This window comes from Citrus sinensis, chromosome 3 (assembly GCF_022201045.2).
Source record: "Citrus sinensis cultivar Valencia sweet orange chromosome 3, DVS_A1.0, whole genome shotgun sequence".
Lineage (NCBI taxonomy): Eukaryota > Viridiplantae > Streptophyta > Magnoliopsida > Sapindales > Rutaceae > Citrus > Citrus sinensis.
The window spans coordinates 23,909,756-23,932,703 of NC_068558.1; the positions used below are offsets into that span (position 1 = coordinate 23,909,756).

The 22,948-nt window shown below is 32.6% G+C and overlaps 2 protein-coding genes across 2 annotated transcripts; both read left to right on the forward strand.

Annotated features, from left to right (window-relative positions):
- Positions 1-6,885: 6,885 nt before the first annotated feature.
- Positions 6,886-9,876, forward strand: LOC102609082 (pentatricopeptide repeat-containing protein At1g71210, mitochondrial). The gene has a single exon (XM_006493354.4). The coding sequence runs from the start codon at positions 7,030-7,032 to the stop codon at positions 9,616-9,618; it is 2,589 nt and encodes an 862-aa protein (XP_006493417.2). The 5' UTR covers positions 6,886-7,029; the 3' UTR covers positions 9,619-9,876.
- A 5,573-nt stretch (positions 9,877-15,449) lies between these two features.
- Positions 15,450-19,750, forward strand: LOC102609373 (uncharacterized). Its single transcript, XM_006493355.4, has 3 exons — positions 15,450-15,841; positions 16,011-16,141; positions 18,435-19,750. Exons 1-3 carry the CDS (start codon positions 15,725-15,727, stop codon positions 19,255-19,257), a joined length of 1,071 nt encoding a protein of 356 aa, XP_006493418.2. The 5' UTR covers positions 15,450-15,724; the 3' UTR covers positions 19,258-19,750.
- Positions 19,751-22,948: the final 3,198 nt, after the last annotated feature.

Below are 22,948 nucleotides of genomic sequence, written 5' to 3' on the forward strand. Positions count from 1 at the left end.
ATTTGTTTTAGACATAGGAAAAAACTTGGTGAGGAACTTATTACTCAATTCATCCCACGTAGTTATAGACCCAGCAGGAAGCGAATTCAACCAAGCTTTCGCTTTGTCTTTTAATGAGAAAGGGAACATACGAAGCTTAATTGACTCATCATTAAAATTTTGAAAACGAAATGTAGAGCATATGTCAAGAAATTCCTTAATGTGCAAATATGGATCCTCTCTCTCTAACCCATGGAAAGATGGTAAAAGTTGAATGACAGAGGGCTTGAGTTCAAAATGTGTTGCTGTGGTTTGTGGCAACACAATACAAGATGGTTGGTTGGCTGCAAGTGGTGAAAAATATTTTCTAAGGGTTTTCTCTGCTTACACTGGTGGTAGTACTGGCAATAATCTATTTGGGCTATCCATGACTTGAGAAGAACTAGCTTGACTACTATCAATTTTTGACTCTTTTTTGACCAAACGATTTGTTGAATTATGTTCTCAAACACTCATAAACTAACTAGACAATGAAAGATAGAAAAATAAAATAAAATAAACCAACAATAATGAGAATAAATGAAATTTAAAAATAAAAGAAATTAAACAACCAAAGAATGAATTTAAAGACAAATGAAATTTTTCTTTTGTGTTTTTTTTAATTAAAAAATAAAAGACAACTAAATTATAACTAGTGGAAGAATCAAATCAACCTAGATTAAACTGACTTTCTGGCACAATCTCCGGCAACGGTGCCAAAAACTTATTGTGAAAAATTTAATGTACTCGCAAACGCATGAGTCTAGAGATAGAATAGTGGTAACGAGGTCGATCCCACATGGATTGTTATAAATTGAAAAGTCTAATTTAAATCTAAAATTAATATTAATTCTAACCTAGTTGAACAAATTAAGTTTTAAGAGAAATTAAACTAATTAAACTAAGAAAACAATTAAAGCAAATGAGAATTCAATAAGACAAAAATTACCAAGGTTTCAGAATCCACCACTATTCAACTAATAATTATCTAATTATTAATTAATCCTCAATTTTAAAGTGACAACTCGAAATCAACATATGTCATCTCATGGATATAACAATTAAGCCCAAGTAATTAAATCTAATGCAGGTTCTTTTTCTGCTTAATAGTAAGGCATCTAAGCATCCCATGTAAACATATTGAATAATAAAGAATCAAAATTTTCCTAAACACTCTATGTAAACAATTTAATGAAAGACATAGAATCAAAGATAATCATGTATAAACTTTATAAATCCAAGTATAGATTTAATCAAATATTAATCCTAACAATCAATAATGCATGACAGAATTGATGAAAATATTTTAATAACATCCAATTAATCATGTGAAATAAAAACTATAATCATTAAAGAACATATATAGGGAATTAAATAAATAAAAAGATAATTATTTCATTGAATAGGATTTCATCATTGACCTCAGTATAAGAAAATTAGCTAGACATACTTGAATATAGAGTAACACAAAAAATGAAATCAGCCATGGAAGCCCAACTGCTGCAGATTTTCTCTCTTTGTCTCGCGTTTCCCTCCTCTGGCGGCTCCCCTTCTCCAAAAGCCAAAAGCTTGCTTTTATATTACTCTTTAACATGGGCCGCACCGACCTTGTTATTTCCTTAAGTCAAAAGGCTTGGCCTTTTAATTTTCTTTGCTCTCACTCACGTGCTCACCAATTAAGCTTACACTAGGATTGCTTTTTCCACTTGTGAAAGCCAAGTGTGGGTCCCTTTAAGTTGCTTTCCATGCATTACAATGCCATGCACGTCCAGGTCACTCGAAAAATTGAAATTCTTTTTTAGTGCAAATTACTCTTGGCTTCACATGCTATAAACTGTTAATTGTGTCACGGCTTTGATTGATGCTTTCCCAAACTTATTATTCTTTATGCACTTTTTATTTCCCAATCTCTAATTAATTCCCTATGCAATAAAATAATTCAATTAATTAAAAATAACAAATAAAAATAACTAGCAATTATATAATTAAAGGTAAAATATGTATATAAATTATACTCATCATTGATCTTCGCTTGTCAAGGTCTCCAGCGAAATCAGAATTACGATACCCAACATATTGTTGACCACAATCCTTCTTGAACAATAATTCAACATCAATTGTCCCATACAGATATTGGAGAATCCACTTTACTGCAAGCTAATGATTTTTACCCGAATTATGCATGTATCGACTCACCATACTCATGGTTTGAGTTATGTCAGGCTTTATGCATACCATAACATACATAAGACTACCCATAACATTAGCATATAGAACACGAGCCATGTAGTTGTGCTCCTTTTAAGAAGAAGGACACAAAGAAGAGCTTAATTTGAAATGAGAAGCTAGAGGAGTAGAAACTAGTTTGGTTTTGTCATCCATACCAAACTTTTCTAACACTTTCTTCGAATAAGACTTTTGAGTTAACTATACACTCCTATTCTTTTTATTTCTATGAATCTTCATCTCAAGTATTCTCTATGCATCACCCAAGTCTTTTATCTCAAACTTAGAATCCAACTGCTTCTTTAATCTTTCAATCTCACTTTTGTTCTTCGAAGTTATAAGCATATCGTCAACATAGAGTAACAGATCAATAAAAGTTATATCTTGTAGTATTCTAAAGTAAATACAGTGATCGTGTTCACTTTTGGTGAATTTCTTTCCTTGTATGAATTGATCAAATCTCTTGCACCGCTGCCTTGGTGATTGTTTCAATCCATATAAAGATTTAATCAATCTGCACACATGATTCTCCTTTCCAGCAACTTTGAAACCACAAGGCTAAGTTATATAGATTTCTTCTTCCAAATCTCCATGTAAGAATGTTGTTTTAACATCCAATTGAGCTAACTCTAACTTATATTCAGTTATCAAGGTAAGTATGATACGAATGCAAGTATGTTTTACAACTAAAGAGAACACTTCATTATAGTCAATACCTTCATTCTGAGTAAAACCTTTTGCTACAAGTCTTGCCTTGTATCGAAGAGTTGTTTGATTTAGAGAACCTTGCTTCTTGGTGGAGACTCATTTATTGCCAATAGCCCTTTTACCCTTAGGTAACTTCACAAGTTCCCAAGTCTGGTTTTGATTAAGAGACTTCATTTCTTCTTTCATGGTCAACTTCCATTGACCGCTTTCAGTACTGCATAATGTCTCAGTGAAAGAGTTGGGGATGTCATCATCAATAATTAGAGTGCATAGGCTACCACTATGTTTTAGTAAGCCATATGAGATTCTTTATCACTCTTTTTGGTCTCCTTGTTGCTATATTGTCATTTTGTCTTCTACATCTTCAGTTGTTTCTTCCTCTTATAGGACATCAACAACTTCTTCTTCTACTCTTAGGGTCTCCTCTAAAGTTGAAATCTTCTCTGATGTAGAATTAATTGGTACATGTGGAGTTGTATCAAACTCTACTCGCTATAATGTCTCATTAGTTTTGTTATCTACCTGCTAAGAACTTGAAGCCTTCAACATAGAAGCTTCAAAAGTGACATCTTTGCTATACACAAACTTTTTACTTTCAAGATCTCAAAGTTTGAAACTTTTAACTCCACCTTTGATTCCCATAAAGATAGTCTTTTTTGCACGAGGATCGAGCTTATCATTCTTTATATGACAATAAGCTGGACAACCAAACACATGAAGGGATTTATAGTCTTATACATACTTTGCAGACCATATTTTCATATGATTTTTACCTAAAATTGCAACAGAAGGCAACTGATTTATTAAGCGACTTGCGTAGCTCATAGCCTCAGACCAAAATTTTTTATCTAAACGAGTATTAAATAACATACACCATACTTTCTCTAATAAAGTACGATTCATACATTTAGTCACACCGTTCTGCTGCGGAGTATGTTTTACCATGAAATGTCTTTTAATACTTTCATTTTGGCATACTTGCAAAAATAGATCAGAAGTATATTCACACCCATTAACAAAACGCAATACTTTGATCTTTCTACCAGTTTAAGTCTCTACGAGTTTCTTCTATTTCGCAAAAAATCTTTAGAACCTCATATTTTGCTCGCATAGTGTACACCTAAACACATTTATAGAAATCATTAATAAATGAAACAAAATAATGGCTTCCACTAATTGATGCAATCTTAGTTAGTCTCCATACATCACTGTAAACATATTTAAGGATATCATGAGTATCGTGATTTGCCATACCAAATTTGACAATTGTTTTCTTACCAACAACACAATGCTCACAGAATTTCAGTTTATAGATTTTAGTACTTTTTAAAAGTTCATGCTTCATCAGAGTTTGCAGAGACTTTTTTTCCAGTATATTCCAGTCGTACATGCCACAGCTTGGTGGTGCCACTGTGTGCTTCAGAAACATTAGCTTCATCGATTGTATCTTCTTTCTAATAGTACAAATTATGACGTCGAACCCCTTACAGAATCACCATAGCCCCATGTGTGAACTTCAATGTGTCATCTTCAATGGTAACCTTGTAGCCTTTAGCCTCCAAAGTACATATATAAATTATATTTTTCTTCAGAGCTAGAACATATCTAACTTCTTTCAGTTCTATGACTATTTCGTCAAACATTTTGAGCTAAATTGTTCTGATCCCTATTGTGCGACAAGGTTGATCATTTTGCATAATAACTATACTAGATTTCATATCACATAAATATGTAAATTATTCTTTGATGGGACACAAATGATGGTTGCTCTTGTATTAAGTATCCACTCGCTCGAATTAGCCACGTATGTTGCAGGCGTAATACTTAGTGAATAACTAGAGTCTTCATCTTTACGTGCCATATTTTTTGTTACTAGTTTCTTCTCATATCTATTCTAAGCCTTCGAACAATCTTTCTTCTATGGTCTCTCTCAGGACAAAAGGCACACTCATCTCAAGCTATATTTATACTTCTCGATTTAGATCGAGAATTTTTTCCACCTTACTTCCTTTCTCTGGCTAATAAAGTTTCAGACGATACTCTTTCATAATGTTTATCATTATTATTAATTTCTAAATTGGTTAATGTTGTGCAGACATCCTTGAAGATGATCATGTTTTTTCCATATAATAAACTAGTCAAAAAATGGCTATATTCTTCTAGAAATGAGTACAGTAGAATCATAGCATTGACTTTATTCTTAATATTTTCATCAAGATTCTTCAAATTTACAAGTAACTTTTTAAATCTTGAGATATGATCGTGCATTTATACCCCGTGCTTCATTCAAAAACCATTCTTAATATTTTTAGGACTTTTCAACAGATACTTCATCTCCAATGTACACCACAAAGTCATCACACACTCCTCATCTTTCATTTCACAAAATATTTCACCTCATTTGTCAGGCAATATCTAATTTGACCACATACTTTCTTGTTCATACGATCTCAAGTTTCTTCGTCATACAAGTGTTTTTTTTTTCAGGACAACATTGAGATCGATTTGAATAAGAGCATCTATAACTTCATGCCTCCACATGCCGAAGTTGATTTTCTCATCAAACTTTTCAACATCGATCTTCTTCCTATAATAGGTGCTGATTGGCGATGTGACAAGTCTCGCCTCCAACCTAAAGTGTCTCCTAGAATAGTCTGGGTAAATCTCTCCCCACTTCTGGAAGTTTCACCTTCTACTATTTTCTCAATGAACTATTCTCACCTTAGAGATCAATATATATGAAAAATGCACCAGGAAAGTTTCTAGGAAAGACTGGAAGAGTCACACTAATTCCACTTAAAAACAAGTCTCCTTACGCTCTTATCGCTTTTGTGACAAAACCTTCCTAGACATGCACAAATCCACACTACTACACAAAAGACTGATCCTCCCAAATATGAATTGCTGACCCTACCATATTCGTGAACAATACCGTATATATGAATAGTACCGTATACGTGAACAATATTGTTTACCCCAAGTATTAACCGTCATTTTTTTTACCATTTGCTGTGCGTAAAAAATGCAAAATCAAGTGCACCAAATAATCACAGCAAAATAAAAGACACAAAAATTTTACGTGGTTCGGTAATTATGCCTACATCCACGGGAATAAGAGAAAATAATTATATTAATTATTAGAGTATAATATTTGAGTAAAGAAACCTCACTTCCCAAAACCCAAACACATTTCAGTACTCTCACACACACTTGAAAGGAAAACATCTCAAATACACACACTCTTCAATTGCTCACTCTCTCAACAATTCTTCACTTGAATTATTTCTCTCAATTTTTTATTTTTTGGATGCATAAAAGTGAAGATTGGTTCTCTATTTATAGGAGTGCAAAATTGCACTATTGCACCTACCTCTAGCAAATCATCACGATGATTAGTGTGTGCTATATTCGGTGCCTAAACTTTGGCCAATTTGTCAATACGTTTTGCCAATTTGTCAAGTTTTTTTGACAAATTATTATAAAATTTTTTCTTTGTCAAAAAACTTATTTTGACTTTTACACAATAAGAATACAATTTATTTTTATTCTAATTCCTAAGCTCAGGTAAATAATATACTTTGATTCTTATTGCTCATTTTAATTCTAACTTGGTTATGAACGGATAAGTGCAACATTAGTGGATTCTCTGAAGTTATAAAGGAATGAAAGATGTGAGAATCTTCAGTTCCGGAAATTAGTAAATTTCCCATCATTGTCATTAAGCTCCAGTGATCCAACCGCAGAAAAATATGCACAGCCCAATTCAGCCCGGTGCTACTTGAGCCCAGCACCCTGTACAAGGGGTCATGGATAGGCCCAGGCTCATGTTAAAAGCCCGAGCCCGTAGGTCCACCGCCCATGCTCAGGCCTGGCCGGCTGCCAAGTTGAAAAGTTTTTCATCTTCTCTAAACTCACTGCGAAAAAGTTTAATTATTTGATTAATTAGTTAATTGACTAACCTCTCTGCATCTTCCTTCCTTTGGACGGCGGCCCAGACAAAGACACAAACACGAACACGAACACGAACACAACAAATCACATCTTGTGTTCGAAAACAAATCCACAAAACTCACACTAATGCTTTCACTCAAACATCATGTAGCCAAATCCAGGGCTCTTGTCTCCCCATTGCTCCTCTTAAACAACAACATCAAAACCATTTACATATTCTCTCATTCATCTTATTCAACAGTCGTAGGCGCTAGCGCCAAGGACGTCGTGCTTTCATTCAAAGAATGGTTCGGCTTGAAGCCCCGGAGCAGCGCCGTTTTGGATCGAGTTTTCCAAATCTTGAGCACCCACGACGACGAGGACTCGGCCTCTCGCTTCGCCGCCGATCAAGCCCTTTCCGAATTGGGTATTCGCCTCACCGAATCCTTCGCCATTCAAGTCCTCAATTACGGCAAAAAAACGAAGGACGTGCTCTCTTGCCTCAAGTTCTTCGACTGGGCCGGCCGCCAGCCTCACTTTCACCACACGCGCGCCACGTTCCACGCCATTTTTAAGCTTCTCCATTGTGCTAAACTCACGCCTTTGATGGTGGACTTTCTTGAGAATTACAAGAAAGATAGGTACTATCATCAGGTGAGGTTTAATGATACTCTTGTTATGGGATACGCGCTTGCTGGGAAGCCCGACATCGCGCTTCACCTGTTTGGTAAAATGCGGTTTCAAGGTATGGACTTGGACGATTATGCTTATCATGTGCTTTTGAATGCTTTAGTTGAGCAGGGTTGTTTTGATGCTGTTGCTGTCGTTTCTAAGCAAATTTCAATGAGGGGTTTTGAGAATGATGTTACTCGTACTATTATGTTAAAGTGTTTATGTAAGCAGAAGAAGATAGACGAGGCTGTTGAGTACTTTCAGCAATTAGTGAGTGGCAGGGAATGTGTGAGCGGGTTTATGATAGGTATTGTTGTCGATGCACTTTGTAAAAATAGTAGGTTTGAGCAGGCAGGGAAGTTATTGGAGGATTTTAAGGATCGTGACAACGTTGTGAAATTAGAGAAGGCTTATGATGTTTGGTTGAGGAATCTTGTTCGGGCCGGGAGGTTAGATCTGGCTTTGGAGTTTTTGAAGAGTAAGAATTCTTTAGAAGGGTATGTTCCGGAAGTGTTTCGATTTAACTTTTTGGTGTCTAGGCTTTTAAAAGAGAATAGGCTTATGGAGGTTTTTGACTTATTCATGGATATGAAAGAAGGTCAGATTTCTCCTGACGGGGTCACTATGAACACTGTATTGTGTTTTTTTTGCAAAGCTGGGATGGTGGATGTTGCGATTGAGTTGTACAAGTCAAGGTCGGAGTTTGGGCTCTCTCCTAATGGTATAGTTTATAATTACTTGATTAATTCTCTGTGTGGGGATGGGAGTACTGATGAAGCCTATGAGGTGCTAAAGAATTCCATTGATCAAGGGCTTTTCCCTGGTAAAAAAACATTGTCTATACTTGCTGATGCTTTATGTAGGGATGGAAAGTTTGAGCAAATGAAAGATTTGGTTATTTTTGCCTTGGAACGGAATATTAAGCTACGTGATGTCACGTATGATAAATTTATATCTGCTTTATGTAAGGCTAATAAGGTTGAAGTTGGGTATTTGATCCATTCGGAACTCAGTAGAATGAATAAAGTTGCTTCTGAAAATACTTACATCCAATTGATACATGGTTTTAACAAATCAAACAGGGCTGATATTGCTGCTAGACTTCTTGTTGAAATGGAGGAAAACGGTCACAAACCAACTAGAGCATTACACAGAGCTGTTATTCGTTGTCTCTGCAATATGGAAACTCCAGCGAAGCAGTTCCTGCAATTGCTGAATATGCAGTTGTCTCATCAAGAAACCAACTTTCAAATTTATAATTTCTTCATTGATGGAGCTGGGCACGTCAAACGGCCTGATCTAGCTAGAGCAGTATATGAGTTGATGCAGAGAAGTGGACTTGTCCCCCAACTGGGTTCTAACATTCTTATGTTGCAGAGTTATCTAAAGAGTGGAAGAATTTCTGATGCTCTAAATTTTTTCAATCATTTGCGCCTTAAGGAAATGAATGGGATCCCGAGAAAATTATACAACACCTTGATTGTTGGTCTCTGCAAGGCCATGAAAGCAAATCTTGCATGGGGGTTCATGAGGGAAATGAGACATAATGGAATGTATCCTAGCATGGAATGTTATGAAGAACTTATAAAGCTGCTATGCTCCACCAAAAATTATGATATGGTGGTTGGTGTTATGAATCATTTGGAGGGACATGGACGTCAGGTTACATCCTTTATTGGTAACACCCTTTTGTTGCATGCATTGAAGACCCGAGATCTCTATGAGGCTTGGATTCGGCTGAGAGGTATGCTGATTAATGAGCAATCTAAGATTTCATTGCTTGGCCAGCTTATTGGAGTTTTTTCTGGTTGCATTAAAGTGAGCCAAGATATTGAAGGCTTACAGAAAATGATTGAGCAGTGCTTCCCGCTTGACACCTACACTTATAATATATTACTGAGACGATTAAGCGTTAGTGAGATAGATCATGCTTGTGAGTTATTCAATAGGATGCGTCGTAAAGGCTATGAACCCGACCAATGGACGTTTGACATCTTAAAATGTGGTCTTTACAATTGTTTGAGGACGGATGAGGCAGAGAGAAGGCTGGAGGAGATGTTCTGAATGGGCTTGATTGACTGAACATTTGGAGCAATTCATTTCATGAGTGATTATTAGACTCAAAAGTTCCAGCATCAGGAAGCAGATTGATCCAAAACATTCATACAGACAGACAGACAAAATATTTTTTGGGAAATAATGTCTTTTGTGCCTTAATATGATTTGAATACAAGAAATATCGCATTGCTTCATGTATATTACCTCAGAATTATTGTTAATATCTTTCAACCAATGGAATTGCGATGTGCTTTTCAAGTTCATCATGTTTCAGGTAACCGTAATAACTCAGCTCATGAACCAGCCAAGATATTTTTTGGCAGTAGAAGGTAATGGTTGTTTAAAAAGAAATAAAAATACACACATTGTTGAAGATAATGGTTGTTTAAAAAAAAATAACATTCTGCACATTTGCACTATTATGAACTAGGCTTTAAAGAGGAAAAACATGACATAAGCCGTATGGGTAACCAATTACTCAATTAGATTGTGAATTTGTGAGAGTTGAAATTCTTTTAATGCAAAAATCTAAATGATGTGTTGTCAAATTAATAAATCATACGTAGGCCAAGAGAAGCAAATAATAATAATAATAATTCTTTGGATGAGTGTTCGGATTTTGGTTGCGCAAAACTTTTATTCCGAAGGGGTCGAGTTGTGCTATTTCTAAGATCCACTAATAGTACATACATATTATGAGTTATGATCTCAAGTGTCAAACACATCTAAAAGTGTATTAACCTATAATTCAATAAGGGTCGGTATAAGATTGTTTTTGAAAGATTTAAAAGTGATTTTAAAAAGTTAAAAGTTAATTTTGGTATTTGATAAATTTTTATTTTTATCAAAATCTCCCCACCACACAATATATTTTGAAAAGTAGGGAAGTTATTCTTTCAAATTTTGATTTTGATAATTAGTTTTATACTTAATATAATTTCATTTATATCCTTATATATATTATAAAAATTTAAAATTATCCTTATTAATTAGAAAATAAAATCATTAATTTTAAAATGATTATTATTGTTACCATTTGTTGAGACAACAAAATAAAAAAATAAATTAATAATATAAAGTATTTATTTTAGTTATCAATTATTATATATATACAATAAAAAATATTTTATATACATGTTTGTAAATGTGTAAATAATTTTTATTAAACATTTTGAGTAATTCAGTTATATATATTCTTACTTACACCAATTTAATAGTAAGATTTGCCAAATACATATGACTATTTTTAAAACTAATCGATCTTTTGAAAATAAATTTTATTGAATATTTAACTGATTATTTCTGCAACTGGTTATTTTTATTACACATTTAATAATAATTATTTTAAAAATTAAAATATTATCAAACTGGCGCTAAGTATACAAAATTGTTGTGTTGAGAAACGAGATGTTGATTAAATCATTTGTGAATTAAGTGACTGATTGAAAGTCAAGTCTCGAGATACCAAATTCAAAACTATAGCACACACTATGTTAAAAAGAGAAGTTCCATTTTAAGGCACTAAAAGTGGAGATAAGTGGATGCTTTTCCAAATCTATTGCTTTCAACTTTGAAAGTAATGCAATCTAACTAGGGGTTCTGTGGATAAAATTATGCTATTATTTAATTTGGGTGGGTATGATTTTGGCTTTATTTATTTATTTTTTCCAAATTGGTAATCGTTTCCTTTAATTTCAATAGTGAAGGCATGCTGGACAACAACATTGTCTCTAAGGAAAGATTATCTCCCTTGAGCTAATGTCTTGGGGCACTTCAGATAGAGTTTTTTACATGTAGGTTATGTCCCAAGGTGCAATGGCTCTAGTGAGCACTCCCAACTATAAAACTCTTGAACAGTTTGGTTATAAATATATTTTTGATATAGTATTTTATTTCTTTATTTATTTATTCGGCAGAACGGTAAGTAAAGTTTAAATTTAGTATTTAAATCATACATTTCTTAAATAAAATTATCTAAAAACTATTGGAGTAGGCGTCTGGATTATTGTTGTGTTTACTTGTTGGAGTGGGAGTGAGGAGTGTTGATTCCTCCCACTCTAGCGTTTACTTACTTAAAATGGAGAGGGATTGGGAGTCCCACTCTATGGGCCCCACCCATTTTTGGAGTCTCCCATTTCTACCTTTTTTTTTATTTTATGTTTTATAATTAATAAAATAAAATAAATAATATTATATTTAACTAAATAATAATTTACATTGATTCTAAGTTAAAATTATTTTAAAATAATATTATTATATTAATAGAGAATTAATAAATATAATATTATTATATTTATTTTAAAAATAATAGTATTATATTTATTTAATAATAATAATAAATACTTTATTCTAAGAAAATATTAATTTTGTACTAAATAATATTATATTATTATTTTATATAATAATAAATTTAATATAATTATATTAAATAAAATAACATTTCATTTTATATTAAAATTACAATTAATAATTTATTGTTCATAATTAAGAATATTAATAATTATAATAAATTTACAAATATAATAAAATAAATATTATTCATTAAATATATTTTTTATTAGTTTTGTAATTAAAAATTATAATTCTTTAAATAAGCATAAAATTGTAATTTGAAACTATTTACTCCTAATTCAAGACAAAGTAAACACATAAATTGGATTCTGATCTCCATTCCATGCTTTCATTCTAGTGTAAGTAAACAACATACTCCCACTCCCACTCCACACTCTCAATCCTAGGATTCCCACTTCCCAGGATTCTCAATCCAATCCAAAAAGTAAACGTTACCTATATGTAGTATGTTTAATGTTCTATGAAAATCTTTTATGTACTAATATATGTACAAACACATATACACATTTTTTTTTTAATTAAATACAGTCAATTTCTGAAATTTTTGTTTTTGTTTTTGTTTTGGGCTTTGGATTCACATTGATGATCACTATATTTTATGAATCTAGGATAGCTTTACTTTGGTCACTGCACATGTGATGAAAATATTTTTGGCCCAAAGCGTATGACGGAATCATGAGATGAATTTTAAACCATAAAAAATATTATTATTAATTAATTAATTATAATTCTATATCCAAAAAAGCAAAAGACTTTTGAGTGAGATAGTGGGCCCCCCATTCTTTTTGCTCAGCTGTGGGATTCGTCGGCTGTCGGTAGTAACCCTTGCAGTGAACCGCGTCAGGAAAATATTTTATTTTTGTATAATAACATTTAGATCCTTATATTTATGTATTTTATCTCTTAGAAGCATAATATTTTCTATTTGTGTAATAAAGGTCCGTGATCCCAAGAACTGACCCTTTTAAAATTTAAATAAATTAATTAATTGTTCATTACAAATTTGACCCTTCGGGAGCGCCGGTTTATAGGGGACCATATGATTTTATGAGGTTAACAATATTCTCCTATTATTATTAACATGAATAATCATTATTAATTTTTATTAATAATTAAGAAATAAAAACTCCATCAACTACTTTTCCTATCACTCTCAACCACGTTGATCATCTTTATTTATGACTAGCCACTGATATTTTTTGAAGTCGAATTTTATGCTATCAAAATTCTCATTGTTTTGATATATGTAACTAAAACGAACAAATATTATTGACGATGAGAATTTCCATTTGCTAGAAAAATAAGGATTAAAGTTTCTACTATCATGTAGTACTTTAATTGTAAAATAATGATGATTAGATAGAAGTCGCGTCTACTTTGTATAGATGGACTAATGTCGAAAAGAATGGTATAGCAACACTCCTCCGATTTTCACATTTTAAATAAGTAGGAGCTCAATTAATAGACATGTAGATATATTTATTTCAATCAAGTGACAAGAATTCCATTTCTATGAAATTTGATTTCAAAGGATGTCGATGAACGAAAGCTAATAACGACCGGTAGTAGTAACAAACAATTAATAGAGTTGTTATTTTATCATAATCAACTTTGCATAAAAATCAATTCATATAAATAATACAATTTAATAATAAAATATAAATTTAGTTCATATTGCCCCAACGGCTAACCAAGTTATTATTATTAATTTTTTAAATATAATCAATCATCAATAGCAATAAGTACTATAGATAACACAATATTGAACATATCTATCTTACAATATGATACATCACAGTTAGTTTCAATACAATTTAATTTAAGGGTTAATTTCGTCCTGCCTCCAAATGTTCCAATATTTTCTACCGCGTCCCTAAATATTTTAACAATGTCCACTCCACAACCAAATCCGTTATTTTGACCGTTTATTATAATGGTCAAAGGGTAAATTTGGAAGTTCATGCCCTAAATATTATTTGATGATGATAAATTAAATTTGTTTGATAAGTTAATTGATGGGATTATTATTAATTACCTTTAATTAAGAAATTTTAATCTAAATATTAATTATTAAATTAGTATTTTATCTCATTTAATTATTCTCTAATTCAAGATAAGGGGTATTTTGGATATTTGATTAAATTTCAAATAACTCCGTTAAACATAATGGTCAAATTTAGGTGTGGGCATCAACCCGCTCAACCCGTGAACCCGACCCAACCCGTGTAATTTTTTGCGGGTTGGGTTGAGTTGATAAAATAAACAGGTTGGGTTGGGTTAAAAATTTTTAACCCAACCCAACCCGTCAACCCGTATATATATATATATATATATATATATATATATATATATATATATATATATATATATATATATATAAATTATTATATGAATTTTGATATTTTATATAAAAATTAAAAAAATATAAATATAAAAACTTTGAAATGTTGGATTTGTTTTAAGGATTTTAATATTTACATTTTTTTATCTAATTTATTTATTTATTTTTGTTAACTATTTAATTAGACTATAACAATAGATTTTTTCAAAAATACAATCCAATCAACCTAACCCAACTGGTCAACCCGTATATATATAAAAATTATTATATAAATTTTGATATTTCATATAAAAATTTAAAAATATAAATATAAAAACTTTGAAATGTTGGATTTGTTTTAAGGATTTTAATATTTACATTTTTTTAATCTAATTTATTTATTTATTTTTGTTAACTATTTAATTAGACTATAACAATAGATTTTTTCAAAAACACAATCCAATCAACCTAACCCAACTGGTCAACCCGTATGTATATAAAAATTATTATATAAATTTTGATATTTCATATAAAAATTTAAAAATATAAATATAAAAACTTTGAAATGTTAGATTTGTTCTAAAGATTTTAATATTTGTATTTTTTAGTTTTTTTATTTAATTTATTTATTTTTGTTCACTATTTAATTATACTATAAAAATAATTTTTTTAAAAAATCTAACCCAATCAACCCAACCCGACCCAACTCGTAAAACTGTGGGTTGGGTCGGGTTGGGTTGAGATATGTAATGGGTTGGATTAGGTTGAAAAATTTTAACTCGTTCTACATGCGGGTTGGGTCGTGTTGATACTCAACCCAACCCGTGCCCACCCCTAGTCAAATTAATGGAATTCAGTGCACGGTAAAAAATGTCAAAATATTTAAATACGCGGTGAAAAATGTCAAAACATTTGAGGGATAGGTGAAAATAACCCTTAATTTAATACGGCATTCAATGCACCAACTTTTCGAAGGGCAATTTGATCATTTTGATTTTTGACAAGCTAAAGGATCTATTTCATATAAACGGATAAACTATATCTGTGTGTGGGAAAACTAAATAATTTGGGATGTTATTTTATGATTTTTTTTTTTAACTCTATAAAGTCAAAAAATACTTTATCAAGCAATAATTGGAAATTTTATTTTATTTAATACAAGTGCAAAATCAAAGAAATGCCAAAAAACCAAACGCATTGAAAATTGAACAGTGACAAAATTATTTTAATTTCTGGTCTCCCTCTCTATGTCTCCCCCCTAACTTTTAACATCCTGTGGACTCCATTTTCATTCAATTTTAATGGCGAATCCATGTCAATGAATTTATGTGATAAATCTTTATTTAAAATAAACGGAGGGAATATAATTTTTTCGGGTTTTGAGTCGAGTCTCACTTTCTAAGCACTGATCTGGGATTTGGATTTTGCTTTTTTGCCCAAATGTCTCCTTCAAGTGGAATTAATTCTAATGGAGGAGCAAATGGTTGGAATTACATCGAGCATCAAGTCTCCAAAATGGACACTCTTGCTGGTGTCGCCATCAAGTATGGGGTCGAGGTAATTTTTAGTTTTTAATTTATTTTTCAATCCTTCAAAATTGATGTGGGATTGGATTTTGGAGTTACGATCTACTGAGAATTTGATGTGGGTATTGCTATTTACTGTGTTTTATGAACTGAGTTGTGTTTATTTTGGCTCATGGATGAGATTTTGGAAATGAATATAGGTGGCTGATATCAAAAGGTTAAATGGGTTGGCTACAGATCTTCAGATGTTTGCTTTGAAAACGTTGCATATACCGTTGCCCGGAAGACATCCGCCGTCTCCCTCTTTGTCCGATGGTTCTTCCTCTTCAGGGTATATTTATAGCACTCTCATGTCCCTATTTTTTGTCTTGGCCTATTTTTTTGGTGAAATGGATCACGTAGGAATATTGGCAATTATAGTGGATATTTTATCTCATGCACTTAAACTGAGTTTTAAAGATTGTTTAAATATAGACTTCCTAGTGTTTATCACTAGTTGCTATGAAATTAGTCAAGTAATTCATGTACTTTACGTAAATGCTTCTAGAATCACTTAATTTATATCAATTTTTGAGTGGAGAAGCAACTACTCGCAAAGGAAGCGATGTGATTCACTACTGGGTATATCTTTGTATAAACTAGTAAGCTTGTGTGCATGACATTGCTAAGCTTGTTAAAGCTTTGGCACCTTGTGTTCTTATTAGACTGCAAGAGTTTTGCGACTGTTGTCCGAAAATTAATATTCTGTCTTGAATTACTAACTGATTCTTTTTATTTTCCTTCTTGCAACGGTCTGATATAGATTCATGGTTTTTGTCATATCTGGGAATGACTTAGTTATAATGTTTGGAGTTTTTTCTTTTTTTCTTTTTGACCTTTTTAAGCCACATCTAGTTTGATGTCAATATGACCCAAATTTGTGGATGAGATACTTGGTAGGCCCGTTGTACCCGTTCTTATGAAGCCCAATCAGTGACTTGAACATTTTTATGTGTGTTGAATAATGGGTTAATCACAAAGTTAAGCATCAAATCACGATATTTGTTCATATGAATCCCATTTACGATTGTGTTATTGTTTCAGTGGTTTTGTTAAATTAAATCGGTGGGAGCTTGTGTACTTATCAGAGTGCAATATCCTTACTTTTCTCCTAAAATCTTTGTTCTTTTTTTAGGCTTTCTATATTTTATCATAGGAGATTCTGCTACCCAGTGAGTTTTATGAAGGCTAGTTAATGATTCATTGTAATACTCTTTTTATGCTCAACAATGAGTTCATGAAGATTGTCAGATGTGTCTTCTTTGTGGTAGCCTTTTCAGCGTTTCCATTGGGGAGAAATATCTTAGGATATACATATGAAGTCTGCTATTGCTCCAAAGTGCTAATGTTCAGAGTGTATCAGAGTGGTTGACCGACTTATATATGACCGATGAATTCTGATTTTATGTAGCCTGGCATTAATTATTGCATATTATGTGGTATTTTTTTCCCTCCTGTCCTATGTTAGTACCTTGTGGTGACTTTCCATGTCTAGCAATCAACATCCTTATCATGGGGGACAAGCATTCCTGTAAAATGGATTTTTGTCCCCTTCCAGTCTTATTATTTAGTGAAATTATATAAATACATGTGTTTCCTTCATTGGTCGAAGTTAAAATAGGTTATTCTATGATGTTGTAGCTTTAAAGCTCCAAGAAATTTTATTGGATTTAACTGTTTTAACCTACCTTTGAAAATGACATGTATTTGAAGCTAAATCAGAAGAAATTCGAGCTGAAATCAGTTTCTGCTAGTTATTTAGACTAGGTACCAGTGGATGTTTTAAGATTTTGATAAATTTGGGTTTAATGTATTGTATGATTCTGATTAGGGTTTCTATCTAATATAAGCCCTACTGAATGTTAAATAGCTAATCAGAACTTGTCTCCTCAGCCGTGGTTCTTTTTGACATATTGACGCAGTCAGGATGGACACTCAACATTGTGAAAGTAATATTGTATTTCATAATTGGGCTGATAGGGATGTGGATGTAACAAGGGTGAAAATCTTAATGTGCTAGAGGGCTTCAGAGACACTGCTTCTTCTGTTCCAAATCAAATATTTGCTGTCGCTAGACCTGAAGTAACTGCTGGTTGGTTGGTTGGTTGGAGAGACACAAGGGGAGTGATTGTAGGGAGGTGGTTGTGATATATTCACATCATTGAGGACATTTTGTTTGTTGTGTTTGATGCTTTTATCTCTCTGGTGGGATCTTGTGTCTGTGAATGGAGAGGCTGGTTTCTTGGATGAAAGCAAAGTGAGAAATTAGTATGAGCAAATTCACCTTAAGAATAACTTTTTAGTCTGTAGCATTGTTGAGTTTGACTATTTAGCTATTTTGTTAGTCCAATTGAAAGCAGTGTGATGGTGCTCAACTTCTGATACATATGTGTTGTGTCATTAACGTGCCATTCACCCTTTTTTTACATATATCTCTATATATAGATATGAATATTGGATTTGTGCCGAAGAAATTGGTGCCGTTGGTGCTAATGTCTGGGTCATATAGATGTAATAGCATTTTGTTTAAATTGTTACCTTTGGTCTTCCAATTTGTTGCTTACTGTGGAAATCTTTGATTTCAGAGAAAACAGTATGGAAAGGACTCCACCACGTCTAGGCTATTCCAATATTTTGCAATCATTGGAGTCCCTAAGAACAGAATCATCTAAAAAGGGTTCTCTTGCCACAGGCACCTCACAGAAAGTTTCTTCAGCCATGAGCAACTTACAGAAGTACTACGGTCTAAGATCTCCAAATGGCAAGGGTAAAGATGAAGGCACGGAAATGGCAGTTTATAGAACAGGGAGTTCAGGTCATTTTGACAATGGACTCTTTCCCAAAGCCTCGCCAGTATCCCATCCATTTGCAAGTCTTATCCATAAATCGAAAAGTTTAGTTAACGGTTTCTTGCATGAGAATGGTGCAACGGATGACTATGTGCCTCTTGCTGAAGCAGGAGAAGGGGAAGGTGAGAAATCCAATGAGAAGTCAGTACGAAGGCGTCAGAAAGCAGAAGCTGACTCCAGGGTTGGCACGCCTGAAAGGTTGTTAAAAGAAGAAAACAGTGGTGGAAGCAGTGGGTTTTCGCCTGCAACAGGAAAAGGTTTAGCCATGAGGCCAAAATCAGCTAGTCGAACATCGACTAGTGATTCAGAATCAGGATGGCTGAGTTCTATTCCAGTGGGCTTGGGAGATTCTATTATGACCGACGGGCCAGTTGGGGTTCGTAAATCATCTAGCACACCAAGCTTCATTGACCAGGACAGCAGTAGTTCATCTATTTGGCCAACATCAAAGTGGAGTTTGAAACCTGACTTGCAGGCTCTCTCAACCGTAGCCATCACAAGACCAATCTTTGATGGCTTACCAAAGCCCAGCCGCAGGGGCAAAGCTGCTCTTGATTAGCTTATTCTTTTATGGCTTCAATTTTTTGTCCATTTCGATTGCATGGAATGGAATTTCTCAGAGTCATTATGCGGCATATTGCTGCGAAGTGTAACTAAAAGGAAATGCCTAAGAAAGAAAATCAGTTAATATGATACAGCTTCAGATCTCTATTTCAATTCTTGAACAGCCTTGCCTGGTGCAAATGTGGATAGCGTTTCAAGTTTGAAGCAGCAACAGCTGGAGATAAGTATATTAAAAAGGCGGTATGTGCAGGTATTTCATACGCTTTCCAGTTTATTAGAATGTAAACTTATGACCCAGAAAAATAATCGGAATCCAGGGAATTCATATCTAGATCAGTGGTCTCATTTTCTCGTGGTAGATTCAAGTATACACGAATATTATCCGGAACTTCACCCAGAGTGCATTTTCCCAAATTGTATCATTTTTATACTACTTGAGATATTATGGAGAATGTATATTGATATTTAATAGAAATTATTTTGCACTAGTATTTTTCTTGGTGATGATTGATTTATTTGAGACTCTGCACCCACTATTGTGCTAAGCCACAACTTGGGGGAATGCCAGCACTGGCTGTGAAGTGAAAGTATTTGGCAATTATAGCTTTGAAATTATGTAAAGGTGAATTAGCACGTATAATACAGATTTCATCAATTAAGTAGAGGTTGTGAAGAATATTAAGAGGTACAGATCTTCTCTTTAATCACCCTGGATCCCAAATAGGAGCTCACAATTCGCATGAATTAACATTTTTTTATTCTCAGAAAAAAGGTCGCAAATTCGGCAACTCTATCAAGGATATTTCCTCATAAGTTATTGCCAGCCAGCTACACTAAAAAAAGGCCAATGCATTTTGCACTACGGAGGATGGATTTTTCCCTGTTGTAAGAGGGGCCAAAGCTTTCGATTTGATTTAGGTGTTTGTTGCAATCAAATTATTGTGAGGTAAGTGTCTTATGGTCTTCGATAACTTTAATTGCGATGGATTAAATTAATTACCGAAAGCAATAAATATAAGAAAGACAGCAGATAATTTTTACGTAAGTATCTATGGGCCACGTCCAGCTGTTCAGCGAGCGTCACTCGTCTTCAACATTTGTTGCTTCCTTAGGATTTCTTACACTTAGAAAATTCTACCCTTAAAATTTCTCACACTTGGCAAATTCTATTCTCCAAAGAGATCAGTGATTCTTCTACGAAAGAGATCAAGATCAAGAGTTCTTTGCTAAATATCACGCAAATCAAAGCATATCTTCTTATGCAGAGATCGATGATTCTTCTTCCAATAATATAAACTGATATACATATTGATTTTTTAAAGCGTTGTCTAAAATTTTTAACTAAATCTAATAATGGGAATGCAAGCAGTGGCTAAAAACCCATTTTCGCATCCATGTATGTATTGGTTTGTATAACCGTTTTAAAATAATTGGTATAGAGGATGCACAGTTGCTGTGGTTTTTTTTTTTTAAATTAATGAAGATTGTTAAGGTTCTAATTTTTATTGTAAGTTGAGAATTTTTTTTTGACTTTTTGAGAATTTTTTTTATTAATTTATAAAAAAATAGTTTGATAAACATTTCAAATGTCTTGTCAAAATCAATAGATATTGTAGCCGGTTAAAGTTAGTCAACATCTCGAATAATATGAACGAGTCATTTCACTACTAAATTAAAGGTAGCATTTATTTATTTTTGTTAAAAATCTGAATAGGTTTGAATTTAGTTGAAATCTAAATTAGTCTGCATACAAATATCTTAATAATATATTTATTTTTCATTTTTTAATACTAAATATAAGTGGTATCTTGTTTGATTTTATAAATAAAAAATATCTTAAATATAGTTATTTGAAATTTATGTCCTTATAAGTCAAAAAAACAAAAAGATTATGTAAGAGAGATTGTAACATTTTTTAAGTTTTTTGGTTTGATATTCTGGACGAAAACGGTTTGCCGTTTATTGAGAAAACGGCTAACCGTTTAAGTCCAGAGAGCATGTTTTCTGTTCTGGGTAAAACAGCGTACCGTTTATGGAGAAAACGGCTAACCGTTTAACTCCAAAGAGCATGTTTTATGGTCTAGAGAAAACGGCTCATCGATTATTGAGAAAACGGTTAACCGTTTATGTACAGAGAGCAACGTATTTGACATTCTGGAATAAAACGGCTCACCGTTTATTGAGAAAACGGTTAACCGTTTATTTCCAGAAAGGCGTCAACTAGAAACGGTTGACAAGCTTGAAAATTTCAAGTGTTAATCGTTGCAAATTCAAACCAAAAGAGTTTTTTGAAGAAGTACCATTTCGAATGGTTGCATTCTTTTGAATTAACATCTTCTTCATAAAGGAAACATATACAATTAGATTAATATCAGATTTTGCAGGTTTCATATATGTTCTGGAAATACAATCTTATTTGCTAGAGATTGTATTCAGGATTTGATATATCTTGGGGGTAATTTGCCATTAAAACTCTATAGCAAACCAAGATTGGTGAGGGCAAATAAAACCTTAAAGGAAAGTGTGCAAACACGTCTCAAATCCTAATAAAACTTCTTTATTCTTTGCCTCCATATTCTTATTATTTTCTAACAGATTATGTTTTATAGTTTAGGGAATAAGTATTCGTAATAGAGATACTTTTTAGATATAATATTTATTTCTCATTTAGATCTTTTTCGTTAATAGAAAAATGACAAAAGTTTTTTTTTTTCTATTAAGATGTAAATGTTTGAAAATCAAACCTAAATTATAAAAAACAAATAAATTTGACAAAAAATTTGAAATTAATAAAATTTCAAACTTAAGACATTTAGCAAACAAGCCTAGTTGTAGACTTTGGCTATTATTAGAAAAAATATCCATGGAGCTAAATTAAAATATATTTTCAACATTGTATCGTTTAAGGAAGCACCTTGGGGGGGGGGGGGGGGGGGCGATAAGGGTATTTGAATAAAAATGTCATTGATGAAATAAATTAAATGCATTCTCTATTTCATAGTATGATAGATAAACAGGGGTAGCACTAAACATAGGTGAGAGTGAATTAGGTGAAAATAAATTCCTAGTTAATATGTGGGAGTGTAACCAGCTCCTTAAAATGAATGTCTAACACTCCCTCGATAAAGAGCTTAAATGAAAGTAAAGGATGTTTGTGTGGCATAAAAATATTTGTTAATTAAGTTAACAAAATTTCCTTATAGGATAATGAATGTTGGTGATTACTCCTCCACATATATCTATATGGTGGGGTTATTTGCACTCTATAAATAATTCTGAATACTCTTACTTTGAACACTTATGTATAAAATTTAAAAGATTAGTTTTTATTTTGTACACTCTTTCAAATGCCAAAAAAAATCTTATTTAAATATATTCAACTTTCAAAAAAAGGAAACAAATAAATAAAAGAACAAAAAGAAAATTTATTCCATTCTTTTTGTAAAAAGTATTTCAAGTACTTATTCATATCCATCAAATTCACAAAAAGTTACAACTCATTTTCTTAAACAAGTAAGAAGAAATAAATAAATAAATAATTCAAAATCCAAACTTGTTTTCATCTAACACTGAATCAGCTTCAATCTTAAAAATTAGTCAAGAAATCAACCCAGAAGTTAAGCACCATCAGTAGAAGTGATACGAACCCCGCTAAGAACTGACGCGACCTTAATTAATTTAGTTTT

What these genes read in the sequence shown, in the direction of transcription:
- LOC102609373 (XM_006493355.4), top strand. Translation starts at nt 15,725, where the DNA reads ATGTCTCCTTCAAGTGGAATTAATTCTAATGGAGGAGCAAATGGTTGG. An exon ending in CCATCAAGTATGGGGTCGAG is followed by an intron (nt 15,842 to 16,010) that starts GTAATTTTTAGT and finishes AAATGAATATAG; the next exon opens with GTGGCTGATATCAAAAGGTT. An exon ending in GATGGTTCTTCCTCTTCAGG is followed by an intron (nt 16,142 to 18,434) that starts GTATATTTATAG and finishes CTTTGATTTCAG; the next exon opens with AGAAAACAGTATGGAAAGGA.
- LOC102609082 (XM_006493354.4), top strand. Translation starts at nt 7,030, where the DNA reads ATGCTTTCACTCAAACATCATGTAGCCAAATCCAGGGCTCTTGTCTCC.